Genomic DNA, 25,374 nt, shown 5'->3' on the forward strand with positions numbered 1-25,374 from the left:
CTAGACCCAACGCTTTTGGAGTAAGAGATATTGAGCTTGGCGAAATACCCAGGAGAACATGAGGAGGGAGGGAATCCAACCCGCAAAGCCCAAACTCCCTCAGTACCAATCTGCTGCAGCCAGAAGCACTCTCCTTGGAGGAAATGGAAATACTGGAAGGCAGTTACTCCAGCAAGCACGGTAAAGGCAGCCGCCTTAAACTGACCCTGAGCACATCGGTATGCTGCGGCTTCCGATCTGACCAAGGGTCTTTCTCACAGGAAGGCTCACGGACCTGATGCATCTCATCCTTGTCACCACAAACAAACAAACAAGTAAACGAAATCAGATGCAGATAAGACAGGCTCCACCTTTCCCTCTGCTCTTTGTACCAAGCACTTCAGAACTGCTAGGAACCACGGAGAATAAAAGACAAATTCAGAAGAAAAACAAAGTTCCAAGAATCATCACAACTCAGATTTTTATTCAACAGTGAAGGTGAAAGGAAATAATACTTTTTCCCTTCAGGGCAAATGATCCAAATGGAAATTAAGTAAAAATATTGTCCCCCCAAAGTACTCACAATGAAATTAGTTTTCATTAAATATATTTGTTTGGCAAAATAAAATAAAAAATTAGAACCCGTACAAAAGAAATCCCTTGCAAATCTCTAACACTGTAGCAATGACAACAATGTAAACCTGGATGTTTGACAGTTGTAATTAATTCGTGGAAATTACTGTTGAACTTTGGACCAAGAAAATAAAAATCACTTTGAACAGCAACAAGCCAATCTGAGAGGCAACTGAGGCTTAGGGAGCGCTACAGGGATGGGACACGCTAGTGGCTTCATACACAGTTTGTGCGACTGATTTGCTAATGTGGGGCTATTTCAGAGCTGGGAGGAAAAGAAGGTAAAAGCTGTTGCAGCATTACAGCGTATGGTACAGCAAAAACCCTGCAGACTTTCCATTCTGGGAGCCGATCAGTTGGGTGAAGGCTGGTGGCAAGAGTCGAGATGGCAGTGGAAAGAATAATGACAGTGACGAATGGCGCAAGCACTGGGAAGCAGTTAACGATTTTCGTCATCGCATTGGAATCGGCTGTGAGCAGACTCTTGGGAGTGTCTGGGGAAATCTTCTGCTTACAGTAGCTGCTTCTGCTCCCTACCTCCCTCCTCCTTCCAGTTAAAGCCTCTGCCCTGCCAAGTGGCTTTCACAGGCATGCAGTTTGGTAACATCGTCCTTCAGTTAAGAATGTCTATTCCAGTATTAAAAATGTAAAAAAAGTCCTCGGGAGGGTGCTTCTTAGTGGCAGTCTTTGCCTTAAGCAAGGCCAATGGCCTGCAATTACAAGTTAATTAAAGCAATGTGGATTTGGATGAGCAATGGGGAAGATGGGAATGGGGAAGGAAGGGATGCAGGGAACAGGAAGGAACACAAGTGTTTCTACACCCCTCCCCAGAGCCAAAATCCAAGGTGCACAAGTGTTTGGTTTTTTCCCTCACACTCTTCTTTTTTTTTTTCAATATCTCTCCAGTTATAATATTTCCAGTTTTGAAGCAAGTTTCAGTGGCAGCCTCAGTTACAGTCATAAACAAAATCGTAGTTGCTGGGCTCCTTTGGGATAGGTGGGGGAGCATCTGGGATCTGTATGTTTTCCAAGTCAAGGAGGCGTAGCTTTATCTCCATGCTGAGTAGCGTGTCTAAGTCGTTCCGTGTTAGATCACTCAACATATCCTTCCCGAGGAGGGCGTTCAGCCCGTCGGTCCATACACAATACTGCACAGGAAAAAGATAAAAAACTATCATTAACAGACTTTCCGTACACAAACTGCTTGTCTGGTCTGGTCCTCGAAAGTTACTACTCCCATAGGGACTTAGGAAGAGACACAAAATGAGGTTGATTCATTTTATTAGCTCATATCACGAAGAAGGCATGTTCCAGTGAATGGCTCAGAAAATGGACAAACAATTCACTAAAAAGGGGAAGAAATTACAACATTCAGTTGCTTGATAGTTAGGTATCTGCTCCAAACTTCTTGCTGAATATTCTTCAATAGTTATAGGAGAAAGAACAATACCTAACTTCTGACAATGAAGCTCTAGAGATATCTCCCTCTCCCCACCTCGTTCTCTTTCCCCATTACTTACAGGAAGAGCCTGATTATCAAAATTTTGATTCCAAGACAGCTAAGTTAGATGAACTGAATCCTACCCAAAATCCTTCCTGACTCTTTGTGTAAGAAATCCTGTACCAGCTATCTAGTTTTATTGTGGTGTGCTTTCCTACAGTTTAGGTGGTGTCAAGTGACCTATACAAAGACTGGCTCTCACTTATGTATCTCTGCCTACTTTACCACTATTTTACATGAAATAACATATTGTGAAAACTAGAGTCAAGCAATGCTGTGTCTTTCATGAAACTTAAATGCCAAGCTACCTGGTATAATTCTAAATGCCACAAATGCTGAACTAGCCCCTAAAACCCCTTCCTTCTTGTTAGCTTTGTGCTAATAGGAGATGCCACGTTTCCCAACAGCTGACATCTTGAGATAAACATTGGCTGAATAATCGTTTTAAATAAGGAACCAACCCAAGGGAGACTGGTGATCTAGAGTCAACTTCTATCATATAAATTGCTTCCATTTATCACTACAAGCCATTTATTCAACTATGAACAGAAGTACTCAAATGTCATCATCTAAAAATAAAGATTTAAATCATGAACTTGTGTCCTAGTTTTCAGGAGAAAATTAAATCAACTGTAACTGCATTTTTATCTTACAAATACTTCTGCCAGATTTCATGCCAAAAAAAATGGATTTTAAATTTAGCTGACCATTTGCTACATGATACCGCCAAGTTTAAAGATAGCCATGGTTGACTTCATCCCACAGCAGAAATGAGGATTATTTTTCAGGAAGAGAGAGGAAAACCCCTTCTCGGGGTATGTCTTCAACCAGTGAAAGGGCATACTTTTAAAACAGGATCGGTAACACGCTTCAACATCCAAATTGAAATCCGACCCATTGAAGTTCGTAACAAAACAGTAGCAGAGCTATGACTGCACCCAGGGTGTCAGTAAGTCAAGCTGCAGCTTTGACATGAGATTAGCTACATAGAAGAGATTTCAGGGTTCAGGCTGTCCTGCTAACAAGTACTAAATAAACAATTTAGCCTGCCTATTCTAGGCTGTCAAAGCATGTCGCTGAAGACTTCTAAAGCATGCAATTTTTGTGAAGTGTACGCAGAACGTCAGGAAAAGAAATAACCTGTCCTAGAAATGTAATTATTTTTGAACAGACTATAATTTTTTACGATCGACTTGAAATCATTCTTTGGGAAAGTTTTCCCAGAATTCACTATGAGGAAAGGAACAGAAAGGCAAAAGGCTCTGCTCAGGTTACAGAAGCGCAGAGCATCCATTCAACAGATGCAGCCCCTGATGTAAATCGTCCATCACCTGCTCAGTGAGTACGGCCAGACGAACCCCAGTGAGTCAGAAAGCAGAACTGCAGTTCTCTCCTCTTCCAGACATAACTCATTCAGGGCCCACAAAAACCAAATTCTGGCCACAACCCAGATGAGTGCAATGGCCTGGAAAAGGGGCTTCCTCTCTAATCTCCACATTGGCAAGTGCATCTAATTAAACTCCTGCACATTTTGAGCAGAGAGAAATTCTAATGAGATGGTAGAAAACCAGAGGCATTCATTCAGAAGCTTTTTTCTTTTTAATATGCAAAACAGCCTAAGAGCCACTGAAAAATTAATTTACTACAGATTCATTTTCATAAAATTCCAATGAAACCTAATTATAGCCTCTCTCATCAGTTTCTCTGTCAAAAATCAAGGATAAGATTAATCCACCTTTTTGCTATGTAGTTGAAACCAGCTATTAGTATTTAAATGAAAAACAAATATGATGGAGTGATCTCACTGTGCTGAATCCTCTGGCTAGCAATAAGTTCCTACAGATGGCTACAGGTATTGCCAAACTTAACTGTGCAGCAATGAGGTCCAAATCTCAATGATATTGGTTCAGTAATGAGATTTTATTGAAGAAATACATTGGGAGTCAATTCAGTGGAACCAAACAACCAGAAAGGCTGTGCAGGCTTCATCCATCTCAATGGAGCCCCCAAAAACCTGGTCTGAGCTCATCGCTGGCCTGCTTTGAGCAGGAGGTCAGACTGGGGACACCGCCAAGGTCCCTTACAACCTGGATCATCCTATGATCCTAGTTCAATTTTTGTTTTAGGACACACTCAATTCCTGCATTCCAACCTCAATCTACAGTCACGAGGACTGCAGAAGTACTTTAAAAAAATCCTATAAGTCTGACCTGAACCTGTCATGTACTATCATCATTCCTGCTGCTTCACACCAAACTTTCCAAATCTTGAGCTGTCACCCACCAAATCTCCCAAGCTGACAACGCTGCTAAACTAGCACTTTTATTGACAAGCACCCCAGCTACTTTGAAGAAGAGTCATGGGCTTCCTAACATGCTACTTGCCTTTCCTTGTGGGTGCTTCCTCTGAACGTTTGGGCTACTTGGTTCAATTACAACTTACTCTTCTGTAGGCCACGGACAAGCACAGATGAAGTGAGATGCCCTTTTGAAAACATTCAGTTGGGAACGGTCAAGTAGCAGCAGAGACTGCTGCCTCTGGCTGCTTTTTGAATGTATTAATTTTGTTTCAAATAAGTCACACAAGGTCAAAAAGAGAAATAAAGATAGCAGGTGTGTTAACACAATCATGAGCAATTGGGTTGGTGCATCTCACAATGCTACTGCCCGCCAGTGGAATGCAGTGGCAGTTTTTGACCATTTAGACCATTAAAACACACTTGTAGCCATAGGCGGTATTTGAGATACAAGTGGCTGAAAAATTTGTCGATTTTCATGACCATTTTCTCTTACGAGCCAAAACAGACTAGAATTCATTTTCTGGAGAATTTATATCAGAAAGCATCTAACATATGTTCAGTTCAGAGGATGAAGACAATCATGCTTTGCTTAGACCTACAGCTCTAATGGCACATTATGCCTGGGATCCTATTGTTAGTTTCTCTTAGATCAAAACTGTCCAGTAAATATTTCTCTGGAACGAACATACTTGAAAATGACACTCAAATATTAATCCCCAGGAAAACTCAAATGAGCATAACTTAATTTCCTCTCCTAAAATGAACATTTATTTGAAGGTTTTAATCCAGAACTGCAAATGTTGAAGCTGTGTAACTAAATACACTTCACTTCTAATGCAATTTCATGCACTTTAATGACACTACAGTATAACACAGCTTAATGCAATCTTAATGCTTCAGTGTTTCATCATCTTAACACAGTGTCCTGAACTGAGACCAAATGTGATACCACAAAATAAGCATGCAAATGGAACACCAACTCTTGTTGCTTTAGAAATGCGAAGGAAAAACTTTATTCCTTCTTTATTTTTTAATATAGTGTATTCTGCTAAATCTTTACTTCGAAGTTCTTTGAAAGATATCCAACACTTCTACATAATTAGGTAAATTAGTTCCATCACCTTCCAAAATGAAATGATGCTGTCTATGTCCTTGTCTTTTCAATTAAGACAAGGAAGCAGGGAGGAGGCTGACATTCTGCTTTGCCATTGGTATTTACACTGTCTTCATACGAGTGAGACCCATTGCAAAACAATCCCCTATGGAGGTGCAACAGAGAGGACCTTCTACGATCACCTGTCATGAATGGTCTTACACAACGCGAAAGTAAGAATAAGTGGATATGCTATTCTGGAGAACACAAGTCTTTGGCAGAAATGGAGACCCAACAATGGTATAACCTCCCCTGATTATGTCGGCATCATCAAGATGAGCCGAGGACGGCAATGATTCTTTAAGAGCTTGGCTGTACAAATCTTTGGTGTTGAATTAAAGTCCGTTAAAGTGAACACACAGCAAAAACCCTCCAGGACAGACCAGACCAGGAGAAATCTTTACTCACCAGGAAATGGTGAACAAGGTCTGTGGAAACTGTGAGGTCTGCCCAAGCTCTCTTCTTTCTCTTACTTAATGGTTCATATTTCAGTACAGCTTATAAATACTGCTCTTGAACTTGAACCCCCATCTGCTCTATGATGTACAAATACAAAACATGTTCCTTCTGTGGCTCAGAATATGCATCAAAACTGCAGAAAGTCTTGCTCCCATACTAATCCCTCTGCTTTCAGATTGCTGTGAGAAATGACACAGGTTTAGATGCACCTGCACTCTGTGCCAGGATGACCATTCTTACATTTGTATAAAGCTGACTGCTGCCATAAAGCAACTAAGAGGCCTCCAAAGAAGTTCCTGTACTCTGAACTTGACTTACCTCATGCTTGTCTGGAGCAATGAAATTTAGCTGGCCACTCGAGTCATACAGTATAGAGAAAGCAAGTTCTAGCACCTCCTGGAATACAAAGAAATGTATATTAATGCTGCAGGAAAGAGGCATTAATACATTCAGATCTGTTTTTCTTTCCTACCACTTGTTCCCCAAAACAAGTGGAAAAACAGGTTATAGTATTCTCCTGCCTGGCCAAAGCTGCAGCAGTACCAGACCATTGCAACAGACTGGCACAGCAAGAACCCCACCACAGATGCTTCAGTCAAAGCAAACTCACCCCTTCAATGCTGTCTGGATCTTACTCAGTCATGGATTACTTTAGCATCTGAGTTTTGATGTGAGCTATGCAATGGCAAGGACTAAAATCAATATAACCCATCATAGTATACTTGCAACAAACTCTTCATGAAGATCCATAATTTTTTCAACTGGTATAGATTAAGCATGCAAAGTTCTGCAAGGGTTGATTCCCTGTGTCAAAAATCTTGCCAGGACAGTTAATCTCCTGGTAAACGCTTATGCTCTTTTCACTGCTGGAAATCTATTAAATTATTCATTCTCAGGAGATCTCTGTCATTTTGTCTCTACGAATCAGCAGCCTCAGTCAAACTGAACTACACCTGGGTTACTTCATCATAAAGTCCCAAACGAACCTTGGGAAAGGAAAAAATTATTTTCTTTTTTCTCCTCAGCATTGAAGCTGGAATTTCAAAGGTGCCAAAGTCAATTCATTAAGCATTGACCTTCCCTAAAAGTCACCTGGACCTGGGTTCTTATGGGAAAACCCAACCAATCTGAATAATGAACTTTCACTGACCAGCAGGGAGCACGTGAAGATGTTGTGTTTTCATGGTTACCGCACACATTGCTACAAGCACCGTTACAAGGACTTCACAACCTGTAGGCTAGCTGATATGGATACAACAACTCTGTGGAAAAAAGACTCGGCTACAGAGGAGAGTGCTGACTTGTAACTACTTTGATCTATATCATCTGTCCTGTTCTTTTCACCTCTTGGCTTCCTGAGCCCCATAATACTGATTGCCTTTGCTGACTCTCAGCTGACAAAGGCCCCTACGCTGCCAGCAGCGACAAGAGCACGGCTTCTTAGATTTGCTACACTAAGTTTTAAAATGGAAGAACTGACTGCGGGGACTGCAGCAGATACATTGCTCTAGATTTCTACTCCTGATCTCCTGGTCTGAAACAGAGGTAGGTCTCTGGATTTCAGTAAGGGTTATTTCACTTTTGAACTTGTGTGATTAAGAGCAGGGTCTGATTTGCAAAACTTGGAATCCTTACAGATAATCTTGGATGATCAGAGATCTGGCTTCTCCTAGGAAATGCTCTTGGTTTCCTTGAGTTTAGTTATTAGACCCAACTCGCTGTATTGCCAGGCCACAGGAGACAATCTGTGTTAAATCCCCATGGAAGCTGCAGATCCTAACAGTGCTGGCGCACTCGGCAAACAAACGGCTCACGGCTCCCATAGCCCTTTTTGCGTTTTAGGCATGTCTCTCAGCCACACCTTATTAAAAATGATATCCCGCATTACAGAAAAGAATTTATCTCTGCCCACACAAACCTGGCATTATCTCATCACAGAGTGTTATAAATTACTGACAGAACATGCCAAGTCATGCAACTGAGATTGTGAAATAAAATGTATCATTGCAAAAAGGGCTTGTACTGCTCTACTATGATGTTCCTGAATTTCCTGAAGGTCAACAACAATCCCATAGGCCTGGACCCTGAAAATTTGTCCTTTGGGAAATTCTTAGGGATTGAAGTTTTCGTTTGTCTCAAAGAAAGCAAAAGAAGAGAAAATTCCTCCCTGAAAGAGGAATATCCCAGGCAGCCGTGGGCTGGGTCATTCCCAGTCAGGCAGAGAATGAGAAGAGCTAAATTTAGGGCTCCAAGCTTCCCTTTATGGGGGAAAGTGGGAGTTTGGCAGCCCTGGCTCCAGTGTGGCTTCTTCGCTGGCTGCTCCAGAGACTAAAGGCTCAGGAATTACAGCCTCCAGGGGCCAGTGTCTCTGTCATCTTACGCACATCAAACTGCCAAAGAAAATGGAAGCCTAAGGAGCTGGAGTGGCCAACTGGTCCTCCACACAGACAGCAGTCCCAGTGGCTGAGCTGGCTGACATGTCAGGCACCCCCACCCAGTTTTGCTACGCTCCAATCAATTGAGGAACTGGCAATCCCTAAATGAAAACTGGTCAGTCTCTGCCAGCCATCTGTGGTTTTCTCCTCCCCTGTCTGTCCTTCTCAACCTTTCTCAAAGTCATTTTCCACTCCAGCCTTTTCCACCGGTTTCTCTTTCTCTCTGGTCTTTTTCCTCTCCCCTTCCTTCCACCCTGCTCCTTCGCTCTTTGTTTTTCTTTCCTCCTCCCCCACCTCAATCTGCCCAACTCACTCCCTCGACACTCCCAACTCTTTCTGCCCTGGCACATTTCAGACCTCTGCCCTTCCCCAGATGCTTGTCAATGGCCACAGCACCGGAACCCGCCGCGTGCTTCTGTTTTGAGCCTCACTGGGAATGGGGAACAGGAGACTGCATCTGCCAGCTGGACACTTCCTACGCCTTGGTTTCAGCTCTGCGGGGAAAGCTGTTGCAGGTGGTACAAGGGGAACCTTGCAGACTCTCCCCTGTAGCTGGAATGACCTCAGTACTCACTGCCTGCTCTGTCACCAATGGCCTCAAAACCACCACATCTTTGCTGAAGGCTGAGACCACAGCTGTGCTAAGTTTGCTTGCCAGAGCCAGAAGATCCCCCCCTAGAGAACTGTCTACACATGCAGAGGCAGGGAACTTGTTCAGCCAACATGAAGTAAAAGAGAAGCGGCACTCAACAGGGAAGTGAGCAGAACCATTTCTGCTGACTAAAAAGGCACCAAGCCTGAAGCCTGCCACATCAGCAAACAACGGGTGATAGAAGAACACTCAGAAATACATGACAATTTTTTTTCCAAATTCTTCTCTCGTGCTTTGTTTTGAAGGCTGCAAAATCTAATTTATTTCATTGCCTTGAAATTCGTTAATACTACTCGAGAGTCAGAAATGAGGACTTTAAAATTAAACCTAATTTAAAAACACAAGCAAGGTGATGGATTCATCAGTGGATTCAGGTCTGGTCCTATCAAGTCGTTCCAGCTTCATATGCATGCAAATTCCAATTCAGTTTAACTTCTATTTATTTCTAAATGGCCCTGCTGGAAGAATAACGGCCATGTGCCGGCAAATGAAGAGACGCTGAAGCCTTTGTTATGGACGTTCTGCCAATTCCAGCTATGTTCATAGCAGTGGCATTCTGCCATTAAATTTTCTGTTCTGTAATGAATAAACATTAAGGTGGTTGTCATCTATGTACAAAGAAAGCACAGGATGAAAAGGCCTCTTAAAAAATAGATCACTGATTCTGAAATTTGAGGAAGTGAAAGGTTTCATACACGAAACTCAGCCAGACTGCATTCTGTGTCTGGCGCTTTGTATTTTCTTTTTTTTTAATTTTAACAACGATGTGTTATTCCTATGATGTCAGCTGGGCAGCTGCAATATTGCACATGGCAATTTGATTGGGATGACAACTAATTTCACAAACTCTGTGATTCCCAGGGAAAGAAAAAAGGAATTGAGGAAAAAAATAATTAAAAACCCCCAACAGCAAAACACCACACCAGAAGTAGTAAAACCATAAAAATTATTATTGCCTGGGTCACAAATGGAATACTCCAACCACAGATGCAGCCACGCCACCTACCAACTCCTGATCTTCACTCTCAGCTAGCAACTTTATGCCAGTCCAAAGCAATTTTACGCGAGAAAATGGAGCGATGCTGATACCTGAGGACAAACCGATCTGCAGCACTGCCATCTAGCATTAAATACTATCTAGACATTACTGCTCCATAAAGATGACACACTTCCATCACTGCCACCCACTGCTTTCCTTCTTCTCATCTTTCCTTTTTGTAGGACATATGAGTGCTGAGACAAGGAAGCGCTAAAAATATTTTATATGCATTATACAAATGCTCCAGCCAAATGCTGTTGATGGTTCAGCTGTAACACGAGGTAAGAGTTGTATGCAATCTATCGTGTGCAGGTGTGTGTTAGTGTCCTGATTCAGAAAATCAACTAGCAAATATGCTCCTGGGATTTTTTTACCTCGCTTGGCTTGACTTTACCATTTCCAACCATATAAAGATGATTCTGAAAGGAGATGATGGTATCATGACAGACTTACAGCAACTCATGTGTATGGGAAACACATGCAAAGAATAATTGAGATGCTCCGCGTATAGTTACGGAAAGAAAAGTTGCAGCTATGAAGCCGCAACAGTCGTGTGATGTGTTTTTGACAGTGCCTTTTCATTTTCTATAGCTCCCATCAGAACTGTTTTTTTCCAGTATTTAACTGAACACTAAACACATGTATTTTAAAGTGCTGAAGCAGGAACTCTTAACTTTACTGTTCTGTGCATCAAAATATCTTTGGAGTTGGACTGAAAATTTCTCAGTTTCAGGTAACTACAAATTCTGCTTGAAATCCTCTGATCTGGTTCCCAGACCTCAGGGCGTGGTTCTAGGTCAGACTGAACATTGTTGGAGTATCACTCCTGCTCGTAAGGTCAGACAGCATGACCGATGGAAACCTTATGAACATATCTCATAGGACATGGGATGAAGACCTTTTACCACTAAAGATGTCAGACTTTGCTAGTAACTCAATTTCTTCTTGCTGTGGTGGCAATTCTTACTGACAGAAACTCTGCAAGATTCTGGCACAATTTGAGTCCTACTGTCAGTTCACAGCTCTTGATCTGAAAATCTGAAAGGCAGCATTAATCTAATTGAAGCTGACCACTGTCTCCTACAAATTTTTTCCCAAATGCGCTGCTGAACAACATATCCTTACACACCTCATTAATTGCCTAGCATTCACCTTACATCCTTTTTCTGGCAGTTATTTTTCTACCTGACTGGACCTGAAGTTATCATCAGCTAGACATTAATTGCAATTTTGGCATGTGCCAGTGTTAACTGAACGTGAACTCATCAGAGAATACAGCTGGAACAAACTACTTCTTTCTCAGAGACAATACAGGAGTAGGTACCAACAGTCATTGCTGCTCTGTTCTGCAGCAGCAGTCAAAACTGCTTTGCTTTAGAGGTAGACGACATCACTGCTAAAGATGACCCTAATGTGCTCTGGGCACATCACAAAGCACAACTGCCACGAAATCTGAGTAAAGGAGGGTAGGCTGTCCTAATAATTTAAGTCAAATGATCTGAGGTGAAAACAAAGTGTATGTGCATACACAGAAAGGTGGCAGGCTGGAATGAAAAATACCTCTATTACTTCAGGGAAGGTCGAGTTGACAAGCTTTGTATTCTGCAGGGTGCGCGTTCGTAACAATTTGAGAACCATACCTTGTTTTGTTTAAGAGCTCCTTTCTCCTTCATGTGAGGGCAGTCCTTCCCAGTCACAACAGCTTTTATATCTGCCACTGGCACTGCATTAAAAAGAAACAAAAGCAAAAACCAGAAAATGCGTTATAACCAAGGTGTGTAAAAGCTACAGAGTCTATAAAGCAGCAAGACTAATGTGCTAAAATTGCCACATCCTTTGCTATTTCCAGCCTGTTGTAAGAAAGAAAACTGGAAGAAAACAACTAAAATAGGAATGAGTGAGTCTTGACAAAATTGCAGGCATCTGAATAAAAATCTGAGTATGATTTTCTTGCCTGTTGAGATTACTTTGGGTACGAGTGCTTCATATGGATGTCTACCTGTGTCTGGACAGTTTTCCTGTGTACATGAGTATCTAGAATTTTCTGCCTTACTAATGTAATATGCCTGCCCTGTTGTTGCTCTGACCTAGGCATCCAGCTAAAGTCTCTGCTGGAGAGAGGATGCTGAGCGAGTTGGACCTTGACCTCACTCAATGCTGTTGTCCTTATGTTAATGCCTGTATGAATTTTTCAAACAGTTTTTTATTTCACTCCCATCAGCAGCTTAGTCGCTTTCTGGTATTAACAGGAATAAGGACTAGTAAGGCTTATGATGACCCATTCCAATTGCTTTAAAATGTGAAATGATCAGAGATCATTTGGGGGAGGGGGGAGGGGAAAGGTAAGAAAAAACTATTGGAAGTTTCTGCCACTCAGACTCACTCACAGAGTGAGGTCACTAAAACACAAAGATAAATTCCTCTGAGTTTCAAGTGGAAGTCAGTTTTCCCACGGTAATTACATGACGGAGAATCTATATGCTCCACAATACAATATGGTCAGTGAGTGGCAGTTTCTACAATCTATAAATTATTCACTATCCTTGCGGTTGCGGAAAAACATCACATATATAGAACAGCAAAATAATATGGAAGTCTGTTACTGCCCAGTTCTTTAGAAACTCTAATGGGAATAGCGGAGAGGAGAAACGCATCTTCTTTTCTACTGGGTACAGCAACACTATGTAGTTTATTACAGATTACCTCAGCACTATGCTCAAATGGATAGCATGGGATGTAACAGACATTTTTAAAGGACTTTCTCTGCATGGAAGACTAAAAGAAATGGAAGTTCTTTGGCCCTTCACTACTCAACCTCTTCCGCCTTTAGTCTCAGCATTTCATGCTGTGGCCACGCTGGCTTTTGATGTCTCCAACACTAATCTACTTTTTGGTCAAGAAGAGATATCATTTTTGAGAGGAGAGTGCAAGCTAGGACAAACTGGGAAGTAAAGGTGATATTTGACTGCAAGTATGGTAGAAAGGTCTTCTTAAGAAGAAAGAGATCCTGCCATTTGCTGAAGATGCCCAGAAAAACAATTTCTCTGTTTGCATAAGGTAGGGTTTTCTCAAGTTGTATCTCTCAATCAACAAGGCTTGTCTCCAGCTTTCATACGCTTGATCTCTGTGATCTGGAACGCAGTTACTATGGGAGATCACAGACTGATGTGACATCCTGATCTTTATTTATCTGGAACTTGGCCTATTCCTTGCTTTGGAAAAATAGAATCAAAGGCTTCAAATGGTATCAGAAGCTGACTACAAGATGCTGGAGGGTGCGAGCACAGATGTGATGTGCTCACAACAGATAAAGCCCTGAGAAAGAGGGCAGCTGCTTTCTGTCCCAGCTGGAGCCTGCACAGCTTGTTGACTCTGCCAGCCTGCAGCAAGGGGTGACATTCACAGAAGTGAAAAGGTTAAAAACCCCAATATTTTTTTTTTTTTTTTGAGAGAGACACTAGCTATTCAAGCTTGGCAAGGAGTACACAAAATGCCCTACGCTGCTTCTCTAGGTCCTCCATTTTCTTACCCACCTGTTCTCTTTCATCTGTTGACCTGCTCCCAAATGCTGACAATCTGGTCATCATATTCAGACCTTAAAAGCTCAAAATTCAATGTAAGTCTATCCAAAGAACACCAGCATATTTCTGGAAAAATGTTCTGTAAAATTCCCAAACCAGTTTGGCCTGACACATTTCAAAAACGGTGCCGCTTTATAATCTTGTATCTTGCAATATTCTCAACTCTGTTTAATTAAACTCTAATGTGGGTGGCACTGTGGTAAATCTTATATCCTTCATAGCCTGAAAACCGAAGATATTAATGAAATAACCGTATCTTTCTCAAACTGCACCAGTATCTGCTCTGCCAGAGCACAGAGAACATGTGGGTCTCGCCCAGTGGTTTCTAAAGTAGGAGCCTTCTGTCCCCATGGGATCCTGAGACTCTCGAGTAGGTGCAAGAGCCTACGGGAAATGCAAATACAAGATGAAGCCTGCAGTCAGGGTCAGGGGTCTGAGCAAGGAAGCGTGCTCAGAGCAAACAAATCTGGGAACTGCTGGTCTCATAACTGTGCCTGCACTTCAAGCATGACCTTCATTCTTCTTCTGTCATTCTGACGGTACTGTAACATTCAAGGGCTATTTCTCTAAGCCTCTTCCAGAAAAACAGCCTCTTCCAGTGCCAACGCAGCGATGTGAGCCCCTGTCCTACTCTCTGCCAAGACTGCAGTAAGAGCGTGAAACATCCTTGAGACAATCGGTAAGGCGATGAAAACGAGGGAACGTGACTGCAAACTGCCAGGGCTCCAGCATCAGAGTCAGACAAGCTCTTCCTCTTTCCCTCCCGGACTGCGTCTGGGAGCTCTCTGAAATTTTAAAAGGTGCTGCCTGGAGACAGGCTGCGGGAGCAGAAAAGAGAAACATTTCTTTGTTTTACTAATACACAGGAAAGTCTAAATCACTGATTTTCTCCTTTCTCAATTTTCAGGCTGGAAAAATTTCCAGCTTCTAAAAAATTATGTCTTTCTGCCATTCTGTGAAAGAAGTGGAGCTACCAACTGAACTACTTGCACAAGCATGTCTAATTTGATAATGCCAAGTATGGCACTGATTACTAACGGACGTTCGGAAAAGAACAAAAAGAAATGATTCCTTATTGAAGTAAATTTCTGGTGACAGAACTACACTGGTCATTATTTCCGTGACCATAAAAAACTTCCCCAGGATGGCAGGTTAAACCTCCACAACTCATGTTGAGGGACAAAGGACACATTACCAGGAGAGTATGGTTTTTCTGAAGGGCTCAAAAATTACTTTTATCCATAAAAAAAACCCAACAGTAAATCTCCTGGTAGGAGTCGTCACAGAGGCATGTCCTCTCCCAGCTGGGTACACAGTAATGGTGAGGTCCTCTCAATACTGTTCACAGCAATGTGTCGTCTTTAAATCCACTCCCCACAATAATGATAAAGACCTCTGCCTGCCACAGATTTCTCCTCCAGTCACTAGACTGTTTGCCACAGAAGAAACATCTGTCTCTGTGGACAGGAACCGCTTCTGAATATGCCGAAGTATTTTTATTTGACATCTGCAGTTAGATGAACAATGAAAATAAACTGTGTTCTTCTCCATGAAAGGCATGACATTTCTAAGCTGAATTAAGTTATAAACTCATTGGAATGCTGAGCTCAGCCCTCATACACGCTTGACAAATGCAGGAGGGTAGTGCCTGAATTCAGGAGGAAGTGTCCTCTGCTTTCTGTCTCCATAAACGGAGCTGATGGTAATGCCCTGTGTTAAGAGAAACCTACTACAACTTATAAAGAGAAACTAGCATGAAAGAAGCAAAGTAGCACAATCTTTGTGCATGACTTACATTTATCTTGCAAGGAATCATGGGGGACTTCTCCCTGGGGACTTTCTTCCAAGTCTCCGTAGTGCAAGACCTTGTGATTAGGTGAAAGTCGACAATACCAAAATTTGTCTGTCAAAATAAAGGCATTAAACCAGGTCACTAACGTATCTTCATCAGCATTACCTATAGCACAAGAGGAAAGCTTACTCAAATGACGCACTCCAGGAAAGGACTTTTTTCTTTCAGATGGAGGAGTGTGTGGGGTGTATGGAAAGTAGGGCAGTGAGTTCTCTCAGTAATTTTACTTGATTAAATGAAGCTGGTGTTCATCTACCATTTTTTTATTGATTTAGTCACTGGCTCCAAAAATGAATATTAGCAAGAAACAACTGACTTAGTTCTACACTATATTATATACCCTCATAGACAGAAGCCTGGCAAGGTAACCACTGCCTTGAGTGGGTAACTTTAACGTACCCATAAAAGCTTCATTTTTCGCACCCACTGTGTGAAAATTAAGCCCTGCCAGCTGTCTTGTGTGGGACACCCAAAAACTGATATATTTGAAATATCCCATACCTTATGAAAATTATGACTCATGTCTTTTTATAGACCTGGGAGAACACCCCCATATTTATGGAGGGACTGGACATAACAAATACGCAAAGATTAAAAAGCAGACGTTAACTCCCTTGTCCTGCAGATAACCCAGTGCTTTGCATGGTCAAAAATATACGTGTGACCATGCAGTCACACTCCAGTTTGCATTTTAGCCCTTCCTAGGAGATGTATATTTACATGTCCTGCCAACGCCTGCTTCGCAGGATATAATTCCCTTTAACAGCATTTGTTAAAATCTGCTCCCATGAAGAACATCAGCTTTGCAGAGTCGGGCCACCACGCTGCCTAGCGAGAGGGTTCTGCTTCCCAGTTCCCTTTCTGAAATGGCAAAGACAATGTTACCCTTCCTTGTCAGAGCACTTTCTATTTAATAAATAGATCACATAATGTTAAGCTGTCAAAAACACAATCTTGTTACATCCAAGTTCTAAATCTCCAAAAGCTCAGAGCAAAGCTAGATGTTAAAACGCCAGTGGAGAGGGCAGAGGGCTTCTCTCGTTGCTGGCAGCATCGACGCTGTGCCAAGCAGCAGCCTAAGGGACAGTTTAGGGGAAACGTCAGCCTTGCCACATCCTTGCGGTGCTGCCATCGCTGGGAGCGAACAGAGCCACGGTTTGGATAAAACATCAGAGGAGCTGTAGAACCACCAGAGCCAACATATGTGAGCTCATTTGGGGTGTTAGCAAAGGAAGGACTTCTTGGCTCTGTTACTAAACTATTGGCTTCATGGACCCAACTTCTTTCTACAGGATGCTCTCCTGTCTCTCGGCCAGCCATTTAAAACACAATGCAATGAAACACAGAGAAAGGCAATTCAGCTTTGAGTGGCGAAAGTGGGCTTCCACATGACCTTTCAAATTCCTTTGTCATGGTGGGTTAAAATGCTTGGGGGAAAAAACCCACACACTTCAAACCTTTTTCTGAGCATGCAGCCCCTTCTACAGAAAGGTTTCAAAAGACCTTACAAACCTCTGTCAAGGGCTCAAAAACTGCAGTGGACAAGATTCTGGTTATCTACTTCACAGGCATGCACAATATTGAAAGATCCACGGTAGAGAGCCTGAGATTATGATTTTGTTATGCACACAAGAAGAGCTGCTGAAATATAAGCATCCCTTGACTGTAAGCACTGCATTCAACATTGCACAGTCCGGGGTCAAGAGGAAAATCCCACTTGCAAAGCTTTAGTAGGGATTTGAAAGCAGAGCAAGCAGGACCCCTCATCCAGTAGACTCTCATCTGGAAAGCACACACACAACTCGTCAGACAGTTTGTGTGTCTCGGGATGTGTGCGAAACTTACCTAGATTCGTAGCTTTTACAGGGAACTCTACCAGAACCATACCAAAACCTGATGCTTAAATCATACACTCCATTGAATCTGATGGTGGACCATCATGCCCCTTGCCTACCTGAAGAAAGCCTCTAGTAACTGTAGCATAGTTTTCATGTCTAGCTGTAAATGCAACCTCATTGTTCATTCAGCTGTACAAAGGAATGTGCCTTTCCAACTCTACGATTAAAACAATAATATTTTCCTAATAAAAGCCAACATGGTTTCCAACCTTAATGATTCCAGTCTCACTACCTTCTCAATGGTCTCAATGAATGAAGTTTGGCTCCTTAACCTCCTAGGGGTTATACTGTTTTCGTAACCTTGATCCTGTTTCAACGCCCTGTTCCAATAAAAGAGTGCAAAACCCCTCAGTGACAACTCTTACTTCATTTTTAGGAAGGGGTGGTTTTATGGGAAGAAACCCTAGCTCTGAAGGCTTGTGGAGCCTTTTACAGCCATTCCCCATAATCCAAGGTTAATTAAAGAACTAACAGCCACTGAAGCATGCCCGCTGCGATTCTCCTGTGGGCTCACTAGTAACTGCCATCGTGCCACAGCTTTGCAGTCAAGGGGAAAACCCTTAAATGAAAAGTACAAATGGAGCTAACGAGGTTCCCTCAGCTGCAGCCGCTAAACAACCGCACCAGACAGGCTGAGGAGGGTGATCAACATGTTAGTGATGGGAGGTAACCCTTGCTTCTACAACCACCTCAGTCTTACCAGGTGGGGTGGTTTTTTCAGCTGTACATGACATTACAAGCAGTTTATCAGAAAACGTCCCACTTAGGCAAGATCTCAGTGCCTTGCAGGGCAACAGTTTTAAACAGGACACATGTTATTTCACTGTACTGCAGGTGCTGAACACAAGTTTATTAAAAAGTGGTGTATAAAATAATGCTGAAATCAAAATAAGAATTGTATAAAATTGCTTCCACTGACAAAAGGATGAAGAAACCTTAATCACAAAACAGCATGTGGGAAGTGGTCAGAGTTTACTCTCAGCTCTAAATTGATAAAAAAAATAAGCAAAGGAAAAAGCTCTTTTCTACCATGATTAGAAAGTAGGGTTTATAAAACAACGAAGAACTACTGTACACACCCTCCAGAGCTCTTAAAACCCAACTCTGCAGGGCTGAAGTGCCATAAGAGGCTTTAAAGAAGGGACAGGCATTTCTCAATAGGCCCTGTACTCCGCAGCTGGCAGACCTGTGTGTATGCGCACAGCTGGAGCGGGCAACGGCCGCTTCAGCAAGGAGTGGAGTTTATTCTGGTTTTAGGGCCAGTCTTATGAATTTGCCCCAAAGCCGAAGTCCCTTCTAGGAGCTACAACTCTTATTTTGTATCTGGTGTTACTACACCTGCCTTTGTGAAACTCCTCCTCAGAGCACGCAACCGTAGGGAGGGCAGTCCCTAGCCACAAAGTCTTTAGAGATGATGTGGGCTTGTGATTTCATCGCAGTTTTCAGACACTACATCATTTACGCTTTCTGGCGAGTCCTTATGTTTTTTAGCTCACTGACCATTGATGCAATCAAATGAAGGTGCTAGAGATTCTTCTTTGGGAAACCAAATTAATCATTCCTTTTTTTCACCTGAAAAAGTTTCAAACAAATGGTACTGATTTTCAGACAATTGCTAGAGCAGCCAGAGCGTTAAATATATCGCAGCCCATCATTAAAGCTTATAAATGAGGTTAAAAAAAAATCCCAAATGACAAAATCAGCTACAATTTGGCTAGAAGAGTAATATTCAAAACTGTGACCAAATAGTTGGGCACAGAACATTTTGCTGATGGGCTACAGAGTGCTTGGCCATTCACATAGTGTGTTTCCAAGTGCATTAATGGCCAATGACTCATATGCCCTTAACAATGCTATCCTAGGTAAAGGAGTGCTGTGGTTAGTACAGAAGTGCTCTATAGTTAGAATCTGGGAAGAAAATAGCCCAGATATTCACGGACAAAAGTCTGAAAGTATGTATTTTATCCCAAGTTACGCTCCAGATTAGTAAAGAAGTTTTTTGTTCAAAGATCTTCCTCATGGATCTACCAACAGAAACATACTTCTAAATGCATCAGTAAAAACACACATACTTGTGTAGATTTTAAATATATGTACACAAACTCACCTTTTTTCTTTCATTGTGTTGTGTTTCTCTAAGCTGCTACCGTAGTGACAGACTTTCACTCTAATTGGTCTCAACTGCTTAGATGAAAGCCAGCAAACCCCGCAAAATGACTGGTGATTAGTTGACCCGTGGCACTGCTGGAGGAATCTTTGGTTAACTGGTTGCTCCGAGCAAGTCACTCGCTCACAGAATATTATTTTTTATGGGACTACGGAGGGTGGCATGGAGTAGCAGCACTAAAGATGGCTCAGCAGAAAAAGGCAAAGAGTGTGTTCTTGTTCAGAAGTGTCAGCTACTTATCCTAGCAAGAGATGGAAAACCTGTCTTCACTTGACTTTTTATTCTAATGTAAGCTTTCCCCTTCCAGGTTACTTCCATGGTGCCTTGTGTTTTTAATTTAACGGCGTGTATCACCAGGTTTCCTTTCCCTTCCCAAAATGACTGCTCAAGAAACCTCACCTTTGGCTGCAAAACCACTTCAATAACACGCAATTTCTCTATAATCTTTATAAAGCTAAAAAGGGAATTTATTTCCAAGAGTGCACCCAGCAACATAAACTACAAATGTACTGGATGACAGCATCAGAAGTATCTATTATCCTCAATAAAATGCCTTTATCTGCTACTTAGCTCTACTGGAAATAATAACTTCTGGGGTTGTAAAGTGCGTTGCAGGCTTTCACTTTAGTCTTCTCCCCTTTCCTTTAGGAATTAACTAAGAAAGGAGAAAGCTGAAGAGATCTATCTATCAGCTGATGTCCACGGTCAATGAACAAAGCGGGGATTTGCAGAGCTTCATGATCTGCTGTTGAACAATGACTAGAAGGGCAGGCTAGATTTTGCTGTTTCATTTCCAACCGATTAAGAATGCTTAATAAAAACGGGAGTTAGTGCTGCAGTTCTCCTGCGAAACCTTGCAAGGGAAAGGCCATGTATTCTTTGAAAGTGCTAAGGATCCCGCTGGGACAACAATGGTATTTCTGAATTTCGGCTACAGAGATCCTGCTGGTAGGATAATCCTGTGCAGAAATACAAAAGGCAGATATCTGATTACAGATACCCCTCACAGCTTAATCTTCAGCACCCCCCCAAATGAATCACCTGTTGGATTGGAGGCTTTCCAATGCCAAGTATATATGAAAGCGTTTCACCTCTTCTCAAAAGGCTGTAAGAGGCTGTAAACTCCCTGCTCCTTTTTTTGTAAGTCAGTTTTTCCAATTTACTGTGACTAATCATGTGTGTCCTACCACACATTCAAACAACAGACTTAAAAGAAGTTTGCTCTGGAGTCTTTATCATGGCATAATGCCTGTTAATTATTTTTCAAATGGGCAAATCAATGGTTTCAGCTTCGCCTGTTTAGAGCGTGTTCAGGTTGTTCTTGTACAATCTCTAGATTTGTGACATTCATTCCAGGATTGTCTCAAGGGAAAAAAGAATCATAGGAAAGGTAAAAGAAACAGTATGCATACTAAAGCAAAACACCTACCTGATCTTACTACTGTTACAAGTAAGGTTGCCACGTAACAGGCAAACTGTGATGCCTCAGAGTACTCCCCATTTCTGTTCCAGCTCCACATCAACTTGGATGGACCACAGCCCTTGGAGGGCCTTGGTAATGCTCCATGGCAAGTGAATTCATGTGGAGCAGCGGGAAGGTGACGGGGCTCCTGAACCCCTGGGCAGCACAGGTCACATGTACACAGAGGTGGGTTGGGGGAGAGGAGATGGGGAGGTGGGGTAAGGCTAACAGAAGAAATACTCGGGAATTTGGGACTTGTACTATTTTTATCAGGACATTCAGAGGAATTGTCTGAAAGCTTGACTGTCTCGATGTTCCGTATCACTAGCTAAACCTCTGGTCCTCCATTCACTTCATCCCGTAGTTCCTGACATCATGACAGCCCTGGTCTTACAGCTTACTCTGCTTGGGGTACAGGACACCCAACGGACAAAGGTTGATTTCAAGAGAACTTCTGCTTTGTGCCAGCTGCCACTATTTGCTATTTAGACTGTGCCAGGCATTGTACGCATCTAAAAAAGGACGCCAGTTGAATAGCTTATACACCAAACAAGCTTGTGTTTACAAATCATACTCTGCTTCATTAGAATGCACGGCGTTAGATCTTACTCAGTTTAGTCCTGGCAGCCTCATGCATCATCATCTTCTGTAATGGCTGTGTCTTCTCCTTCCCTCCCAGGGGGATGACTTACACCTCTCTTTCAGGGAATACAGGGAGTCTAACATAAAGCACACACAACTCTTAAGGGCATCTGGAAACATGTCCTTCTAAACTGGCTTGTATCTGATAAAACCCAACATCTTTCAGAGAAGATAGTTCTTTTGAGGCATGGTTACGTGTTTCACTCATGAACTTTTTTTGGCCCTGTATAAATATAACATCAAAACAATTAATCTGGTGGCCTGTGCAACTCACTCTGAGGGACACATAGCAACCTTCTCAACTGTGGACCAGAAGATTACACTCATCTTTTTTTTTTTTAAATAGGTTTTTTACATTCAGTTCAAGTCATATAAGTTGAACCAATTCATACCCCCTAAAGCTTTTGATACTATAAATTATGAATTAACAACAGTTTAAGACAAAATAAACAGTCTATCTTCCTCTTGGAAATCTGCCAAAAGTAGGTTTGCCACAAAAACCCTGCTCCTTCCCTAGAATTTCAGTCATTTGGATTAAGTCTCTGAGAAGAATAGAATAAACAACCCTCACTGCTGATAGCCAAACCAAATTATGCATTACTTTAGCTACTTTCACTCCGTGAACATGCTGCTGAAAGGAAAACATGTATTGTGCTTCCCTATTAAATCTGTATAGAATGTCACAGTGGAATATTAACGCTCTTTCCCTAAACCCCATGCAGTGGGCTTCATTGGTGTTTGTATGCTTGACAGACAGGATTTAAAGCTGCATCACATTTTTCTGCAACTCAACCCTTTCATAAAAGCTTTGAAATTTTCCAAATTAACGTCCCTACATGAAGGAAAATTGCCTGCTTGTTTCTAAGGAATGAGGCATCACAGGGATACTTCTCTGTGAAGAAAGTAGATTTCCCCAATTGACCTGAAAGTCTCAGAGTTGATCTTTGTCAGGTCTTAGCTTTTGAAACTTTCTAATCTGTATTGCATTTACAGCGGAATTGCAGAATCACAGAATGTTAGGGGCTGGAAGGGACCTCTGTGGGTCATCTAGTCCAACCCCCCAAACGACAATCTGAATCCTCACAAAATGGGAGTTTTAAAGGTAAATTTTTGGATACAACTTTTAACTAATCTGCTGAATTTACACTATGTTCCCGTTATTTTGTCCTGAGAAAGAAGCGTACCTCTCTGAGGGGAAGAGAACCATAGAGAGTTTAACTGTACAAAATGAGCTATAAATCTAGCACTGAGCAATGACTCATAGGATTGGGAAAATAATCTTCTCATGCCAATCAAGTATTCATCTGAAGGCACACAAATTACTGATCTAAGTGCTTTTTAAAAATATATTTAAACACCATAATATATTTAATGTATATGGTAATATATAACAAGAAACAAGGACAGGCAGTACTAGAGGGAAGGCTGCAGAATGAACTCATCACATATACAAAGGTGATCCAAGTCTCAGAGATTCAAATTCTGCCTATACCAAGCTTCACATGCTGTTCCTGCAGAGGAAAGTGGTTTTGTTTTGAGACGAAGAAGAAGCCTGGACATCCAGGCAGAAATCAAAATACTCAGTTCAGAGTACAAGACTGCTGCTTGAGAATTTTGTCAAATGCTGGACTTGTTCCAGATGATCTATGTGATGAAGCCAAAATCAGTTCCAGGGAAACACAGGAAATCCTACAACAACTGCAACTAGGAGATGCTTTCAGGTGCCTCCTGGTAAAGGCAGTCAAGACAGCACTACAACCAAGGACCTTGCCACTAAAAGTAGTATTCCTCATCTCAACTTTCAGACAAAAGTGACAACAAAAAGCCAGGCCAGGCAGTCTGCGCTGTACCTTGTCGACGTCTACTGTTGAGTTTCCTAAAGCAGGTGCCCTCCACAAGTCGATTGAGACGTTGCTGCTTGATCAGTTCTAAGATCTCAGGCTGAATCTTCTCTTTTAGTTCCCTTGGGAAGAGAGAAAGTAGGCACTTGTCAAATTCAATCAAAGACCATCCTCATTTGAGGTCTGTCACCTTCTGTTGCATGATCCTCTGCTGGTATGCTTTGCTAGGACTATTATTTAAGACAACACCAGAAAGCTAAAACACATTTTCAAACAATGATAAAAAACAGTAAGCAATGCCAATGACCTAAAATAATGACCAGCACTATATGCTTGTTCTTAATTCCACGCCACTCAATTAATTTGTTATCATTAAAATTCGGTGGAAGACTAATCCATGACTTGGGACTGCTCAAGGATCAAACCTCACCCTTCCCCAGGAGTGCAGAAACCCACAGTGCATTTAGAAATAATATTATATATCCTTCAGAAAATCCATTTTCTACATCCTACTTTGATAACAGTTCAACATGTCAAGAACTAGGCAAACGAGGCAGAAAACGTATGCACATAGTATTTAAAGTTTGATTTCATTCACCATCACACGGATTCACAGATGTCTGAATTCATCAGTTATATCTTCACTTAGATTCATTAAGAATACATAAAAGACAGGTTTAAACATCAACTCGACAGCAAGCCTAGCAAGATTAAAAAAATAACTGAATGTGTAGAGGATTTATAAAATATGAAGTGTGTCAGAACCATAATTTTGCATTGCTGTGCAAATTAGGTAATACCAAAAATCATTCTGTCTGGCAGTATGTTCCAGCAATTGTCATCAAAAGGATGCAAAGCTGTGGTATCCCATAGAGACAACAAAAATTTCTCTTTTCTTGATAACTTAGGGAGCCCAATCTCTGCTGACTCCCACATTCATTTCAGTGCTATACCTTTGATCTGCCAGACCCCCACTGAAACCACTGGAAGTCCACTGCTAGAAAGACCAGGCTGTTCAACAAAAAATGCCATCTTTCCCTCAGGTATTCACAAAATGGTTGGAGTTCTTGATGCATAACCCACTGCATATTTACAAGCTGTGAAAATCTAGCTGGTCAAAAATCAAGGAAGCAACATAACTATAGAAACAGGCCACCTTCTGCAAATGTATTATTAGTCCTTTAGGATAATTTTGAAGCACTGTTGTTTTCTCATTGGGAACTCAGATAGGAATATGCTGAATGGTTAAATACTGTGATTAAAGGAATTCTGTGCTTGAACAAATGTCTTGCCTTTACCAAGCTGATGAGCTTCACCATTCCTCAGCTAAGAGCTGGGAGTAGTGGCTGAGGAGAACAGTATCCAAACACAGTGTGGATTACTCAGCAGTCCAGGCTGCATACTAAATCTCCAGCTAGACTGATTTCAAACATTCGAGACTGGTATAAAGATCAGTTTCATATTTAGGTAGTTTAATTCCGAAATTGGATGGTTGTCATTAAATAGGTGATAAAGATATCATGACATCATAGTTGTACCACACTACCGAAAAAACCCAAAAACGAATGGGTCACCCAGCACATTAACATCTGACTGCTTGTAGTATTCCCTCTTCTGCCCTCTAAAGCCCCATTCTTTACAAACCAGAGGAAGAGAAGGATTTTTAACCAACCCAAAAATAAACAGGTAATTCTTTCTGAAGTACTTCACTGTCTAAGGCAGACTTTCCATAGGAAGAAGGGAGGTAGGAAAGAAGGGACATCATCTGCTTCTTTGCTGAT

At 41.8% G+C, this 25,374-nt stretch overlaps 1 protein-coding gene across 3 annotated transcripts in view; it reads right to left on the minus strand.

Moving 5' to 3' along the window:
• Positions 1–443: 443 nt before the first annotated feature.
• The window catches only part of ELMO1 (engulfment and cell motility 1), a 309,086-nt gene continuing 284,155 nt past the window's right edge, over positions 444–25,374 (minus strand). For all 3 annotated transcript variants that reach the window (XM_075418684.1, XM_075418683.1, XM_075418686.1), the window contains 5 exons: positions 23,603–23,715; positions 15,527–15,634; positions 11,791–11,873; positions 6,343–6,420; positions 444–1,760 (listed from right to left, as the gene is read on the minus strand). In XM_075418684.1, coding sequence (XP_075274799.1) covers positions 1,560–1,760; positions 6,343–6,420; positions 11,791–11,873; positions 15,527–15,634; positions 23,603–23,715 — 583 coding nt within the window. In that variant the 3' untranslated portion in view covers positions 444–1,559. The remainder of the gene's footprint in view (positions 1,761–6,342; positions 6,421–11,790; positions 11,874–15,526; positions 15,635–23,602; positions 23,716–25,374) is intronic.

Source organism: Opisthocomus hoazin, chromosome 4, assembly GCF_030867145.1.
Source record: "Opisthocomus hoazin isolate bOpiHoa1 chromosome 4, bOpiHoa1.hap1, whole genome shotgun sequence".
In the NCBI taxonomy this organism is placed as follows: Eukaryota; Metazoa; Chordata; class Aves; order Opisthocomiformes; family Opisthocomidae; genus Opisthocomus; species Opisthocomus hoazin.